General features: G+C 43.3%; 1 protein-coding gene across 11 annotated transcripts in view; it reads right to left on the bottom strand.

The window, feature by feature from the left end:
• Positions 1-6,000, bottom strand: part of Tasp1 (taspase 1) — a gene marked incomplete at its 5' end in the record, with an annotated part of 441,173 nt that overhangs the window by 301,636 nt on the left and 133,537 nt on the right. For 7 of the 11 annotated variants that reach the window (XM_029560666.1, XM_029560665.1, XM_008827178.2 and 4 more), the window contains 1 exon segment: positions 2,361-2,439. In XM_029560666.1, the coding sequence (XP_029416526.1) occupies positions 2,361-2,439 (79 nt within the window). 11 annotated transcript variants of the gene reach the window in all.

Below are 6,000 nucleotides of genomic sequence, written 5' to 3'. Positions count from 1 at the left end.
AGTATTCTTCAATATTTCTAACTCTTTTCTGAATTCATTCAGAAGTTTATCCCTATCTTCCTTCAGTTCTTTGATTTCTTTTTTTGAGTGTTCTTTAAATTCAATGAATTCTTTTATCATGTTTATAAATGTTCTTTTGATTTCCGTGTCCTGCATTATCTCTAGGGGGTTCTCACTGTACTCCTCTAGAGTACTATTGGTATTTGGAGTGGATATGGTATTTTGGTTTTTCATGTTATTATTTTTTCTCTGTGATTTTGACATGTGGATTTCTTTTGTAGTTCCTGATTCTTGTATGAGATTCAAACCTTCCTTTGTCGAGTTTTTTTGTGAACTTTATGTGTCTTTGTGGTTTACTTTTTGGACATGGAAAGCTGTTTCATCTAAGCTTCCAGTTCTCTCTTTTGATTTTGTATTGGAGTGGCAGGATTGCTTTTGTCTTCAGGAGTTCCCACAGAGGGCCAATTCAGGTGAGGGTCAGATGTTTTCAGGCTTTCTCCTAAGGTCTGGATCCCTCCAGGAGCCATTTTGCCCTCATGAATTTGGGGGTTGGACTGGACTGGGGAGCCTGGCCCAGGAAAGATGCTGGTCTAGGGCAACTGGTGACCATGCCACTGAGAGATGCAAAGGCAGATGGGGTGGTAAGAGACCCCATGGCCTCCTGGAGACTGCACTGAGGAGCTGGGTTGGTCTGGATGCAAAAGGTCAGGAAGAGTAAAGGTCAACCCCAGTGTCCCAGAAAGAGGCTGGTAGGTGGTGCACACCCGGGGAAGCAAAGAGTGTTGAGGGCGGGGCCAGGCCCAGAAGCAGTGCTCCTGGTGTCTAGAAAAGGCACTAGGTTGGTCTGGATGAAAAGGATCAGGAAGCCTTATTGGTTCCCCAGGTGTCTGGGGCCCCAGGACAAGGAACGGGGCAGGGTCCAAACTCGGTGGAGAGAATGGTGGTGGTGGAGATGGGAGGGTGAAAGAGGCTGTGGGAGTCATGGTGTGGAAGGTGCAATGGACTTACCCTGGAGAGAGGCCTGAGGGTAGGAGAGAGACCTGCTGTGGGTCCTGCAGGCCCAGGGAAGCAGAGGGAAGTGAGGGCAGGGCCAGGCCCAGAAGCAGTGCTCCTGGGGCCCAGAGAAGGCACTATGTTGGTCTGGATGAAAAGGATCAGGGAGCAGTATTGGTTCCCCAGGTGTCTGGGGCCCCTAGACAAGGAATGGGGCAGGGCCCAAACTCGGAGGAGAGACGGAGGTGAAGATGGGAGGGTGAATGAAGCTGGGGGAGTCAAGGACATGCTCTCTTTACTCTTGGGCTGCTTTACTGTTCTCCTTTCCCTTTCTCACAGGGGAGGGCACAGGCCCATCCCCAGACAAGGGACCACAGAGGGCACTCTAAGATAAACATGTCTGGATCTGAAGAGGGGGGGACACCCCCACCCCCAGAGCCAGTATCTTAGTAAGCTAAAACAACTTACGACAATTTGCTAACAAAATGTGTATTAGAATAGATCACAGAATGAGTTAACAGGAAGCAAAGGTAAGACTGTTGGAGGAGAAATAAATTGAGCTAGAAACTGAAGAGACAAAGAAAGGAAAGGAAGATGTATCTATGCCACACCTGACAGAGCCAGAGGGTATTGGGGTGAAAGCATGAGACTGTAGCTTCAAGGACACATGGGAAAAGAGTTAGCCAGTATCAATTTCATCAACCAATAGAATCACCACATAAAGAGAAAAGGTTTCAAAGTACATATAATGTACGTATTAAAAAATTTGGAAACAAACTATTACTTATCTAATACACCTATCCCTGTTTCCTATATAGCAATCCTACAGTGTACATACATACGTATACACACTCACACACATGTGTACACATACACACAAACACAAACACACCCCACATTTTTATTCTCTTTCAATTATTACTAAAGACTTTCCTAATACACAGACAAAAAGCTGTTCTGTATTTATTAAAAGTATAGTTTGAGAAGATGTTATACACTATACATTTTGAAGCATGTCTTCTGAGGTTTTTTTTTTTTTTAATTTTTGTCTTCTGAGTTTTATATCGACATTTTACTCAAGAAATTATGTGATAATTTCTGAAATGCCCCACTGCTTTTACATCACATACATTAGCACTATCATGGATCATTAACTAGTAAAACATAAGCAATAGTGAATGCCAGAGTTCTACTGATAATGTATGCATTTATAATGTGATACTAAACAATCCTTAAGACCTCCCAAATACTAAAGATGTTTTCCATGTAACAATGCTCTTGTAGGTTTCCCTAACAGTATTGCCTTTAATTATTAAATGGCTGACAGGGCTGTAGTTATGGAAAATGGTTATGAAAGCAGCAAATACCTGAGGTACTCACAGCTGTGGAGTAGGGATTATGAGCTCCAGTATTTTCAGCCCAGCAGCCACATCCATAAAGAGCAGCCTAGGAAAACAGAAAATAGATGCATATAATACATCATAAATATTAGATGTAATTATCAGCTTTCAACAAAAGATGAAAGTTATATCCATCTAATAAACCTAGTTTATAATGATGTAGAAAAGTAGATGATAAACAAAACTGGATATAAAAATGCCACAATGAATACAATGAATATTACTTTGTGCACTAATTAACAAAAAAAGAAAGACAATCTCAAGAAAATAAGGCAACAGCAATGACTAAAGAACAAAAGCTGTTCTCAAGCTTTCACATACGCACTCAACACACATGTGTACCTGAATGCATAAGTATGCACACGCACATACATACATACACACACACACACACACACACACACACACACACACACACATACACATTCATGAATGCATGTACACACAGAAAAATTAAAGTTAGGGGCTAGAGAGAGTTCAATAGTTAAGAGCAATGGCTGCTCTTGCAAAGGATCTGGGTTCAGTTCCTAGCACCCACAAGGCACCTAAAAATTGTCCCTAACTCCAGTTCCAGGGGATCTAATGCCCTCATCCAACCTCTGCAGGCATTGCACAACATGGCACACTTACCTATATGCAAGGTTACTCATTCGCATAATAAAAGTAAATCAAAACAACTTTACAAGATATAGATGCAGGAAAGAACTTTCTAAATCAGACATCAAGAATTAAGGTCAACAATCGACAAATGGGACCTCATTTAACTAAAAAGCTTCTGTACAGCAAAGGAAACAGCCACTTGAGTGAAGAAGAAGCCCACATAGTGGGAGACAATCTTCATTAGATATACCTCTGACAGAACATTAATATCTAGAACATAGAAAGAACTAAAAAAAACAGAGGCAAGAAAACAAATTACTCAATTAAAAAAAAATGAGGTATGGGTCTAAACAGAGAGCTCAAAAGAAGAAACAAAAATGGCTAAGAAACTCCTTTAAAAGCGTTCAACAGGAAACCTTAGCAGACAGCCTGAGAGTGCCTAATCCGCCTGATGTAGAGGCTAAGAACTCAGCAGACTGACTGAGAGTACCTGCATCCAGCCTCCACGTGGTAGTGAGCTTCTCCAAAGTGCACCTTACCCAACCGCTTAATTGGGATTACGTGAAGCCCTGACCATGGCCCCTAGGGTAAGGCTGAAACCTTAGCAGACAGCCTGGGAGTGCCTGATCTGGCCTTTGCCTAGTGCAGAGACTGAGAACTCAGCAGACTTCCTGAGAGTGCCTGGATCCAACTTCCACATGGTGATGAGCTTCCCCAAAGTTTCCCCAAATAGCACCACACCCAACCCCCTAACTGGGATTGTGTGAGGCCCCCACAGGGTGGAGTGTTAACTGGAAGTGTCCACTGACTGACCACTATGCTGGCAAACTATAGTCACACTTCCAACATTCATCAAGGAGTCGAGGGGGGAGTCAGTTACCCGTCCCACCCAATCAGTCAACCTTAGCTGTATGAGGGAGAGGGGTTAAGAATATATAAGCCGAGAATGCCACGAGGCACCTCTCTCACCATTTTGTGCCGCTGTCGGGAAGTCACAGGATCTATATTTGAGCATAGACTTTCCAGCAGGCGCAAATGGGGGTGGGGCACTATTCTGTAACTAAACCCCCATCCTATGCTCCATTAGCAAGCCCAATAAACTAATTAGGATTTAAAATAAAATAAAACAAAAACAAAAACAGAGCTAATGGAAACCTTCATTATTCCACCAAAGTTGACCGCATGTTGGCAAATCCTTTGGTCTTTTTTTTTTCCTTTTGTCTTTTGGAACAGGGTCTCCCTGTAGCCCCAGTTGGCCTGAAGCTCACTACATGGACCAGGCTGGCCTCCAGTTCACAGAGATCTGCCTGGCTCTGCCTCCCAAGTGCTGGGATTAAAGACATGTGCTACCACGCCTGGCTTTGGTCTTTGATTTCTTATCCCTACTTTTCTACCCTTAAACTTCATATTGTGTGTGTGTGTGTGTGTGTGTGTGTGTGTGTGTGTGTGTGTGTGTTTGTGTGTGTGTGTATTTTATGTAACCAGCTTCAAGTTATTTCTGGGAAAATGTGTAAAAAATTGCTTCTCTTTAGAATAATAAAAATACTCTTAAAAAAATTTTAAGTGTTCAACATTCTTAGTAATCAGGGAAATAAATGCAAATCAAACCAAGATTTCACCTAACCCCAATCAGAATGGCTAAAATCAGAGAACAAATGACAGCACCAAATCCTGCATGGATGCGGGGAAAGGGGAACCCTCATTCACTGTTGTTGGGATTGCAAACTGGTACAATCACTGTAGAAATCAGTATGGAGAACTCTTAAAAAATTTAAAAGCATTCTATCATATAATCCAGTTATAACACTCCTTGACATACACCCAAAGGATTCAATCTACTGCAGAGAGCTACAAGTCTTAACCTCAACATATAGGATGAATGTATCTTTCAACAGAGAGGTTTCCTTATGCAGCAGATAGTGATTAACACAGAAACTCACAGCTGGCCAATGTGTAGAGAACAAGAGGCTACAGAGTGCTTCTCCCTGAATAGGACACCTATCTATTTCAAACTTCTGCCTCCCAAGGCTCAGGGATCATTGCAGAAGAGGAGGTGGGAAGACTGTAAGAGCTAGAGGGGGTGGCTGACCACAAGAAGACAGAGTTTTCCAGACAGCTGGTCAGTTACTCATATGAACTCACAGCAATGGTGACAGCATGCACAAGTGCCACACAACCTAAGATATTTTTGGCAACTGATGGCTGATGGGAGGGAGAGAGAGAGTCTCTTACAGTGATTTGACTCTTGGTAGGTTGCCCAGGCTCCAGTGGATGGAACTATAGTGAAGAACGTTTTGGGAACACAAATCAGATTATATAGGTTGTATTACATATATAATAGAGTACATGAAATTGGATGGGGGCAATAAGGAGAGGTGTAGATAAGGGAGGGAATCTAAATAACATAAAATTATATTGTATGAAAATGGCAAAAACTCAATAGAAAGAGCCTGAAAGAGGGGCATCAAAGGGAAAAGGTGCTATCAGGGAGAGATGGGGAAAGTGGGAGTGTTCAGATGGGAGGGGGGAGGGAGAGACATGCAGGGGACAATGGGGGTGGGGGAGGAGGAAGCTCAGAAGAGGGGGGATGGGGAAGGTGGGTGTTATGGGGGGAGGGGGGGATAATTGGTACGCTGGACTGGGGAAGAGAGGAGGGAGGTTGAACAGGGAGAGAGAGAGGAAAGAGATGAGTCGATCACGGGTGCCGTGGCAAGACACAGGGAATTGTTTTGGCTTAGGAACCCCCTGAAAAATACACATACAGTATCTGAATATTAGTGCAGGTGTACACCTAGGGGCTGTATGGCAAGGAGCACAGTGCCAGACAGGAAAGACCTCCCTTTGAGTGGTTGGTCAGAGTAGTCTAAGGGACTCCCAAAATAACAGAGGCTATTACAGGAGCCCTTGGTTATCTCCCAGAACTTGAAGGTAAGACCCTACTGTTGAAGACAGGTCATAATTCAGACACAGGACTTGAAGAAATAGGGCAGGAACTGACCTGGAAGCC

Source organism: Nannospalax galili, unplaced genomic scaffold (assembly GCF_000622305.1).
Source record: "Nannospalax galili isolate Female #2095 unplaced genomic scaffold, S.galili_v1.0 scaffold151, whole genome shotgun sequence".
In the NCBI taxonomy this organism is placed as follows: Eukaryota; Metazoa; Chordata; class Mammalia; order Rodentia; family Spalacidae; genus Nannospalax; species Nannospalax galili.
The sequence above is the reverse complement of the archived record's forward strand: the minus strand, read 5'-3'. Positions and strand labels throughout refer to the sequence as shown.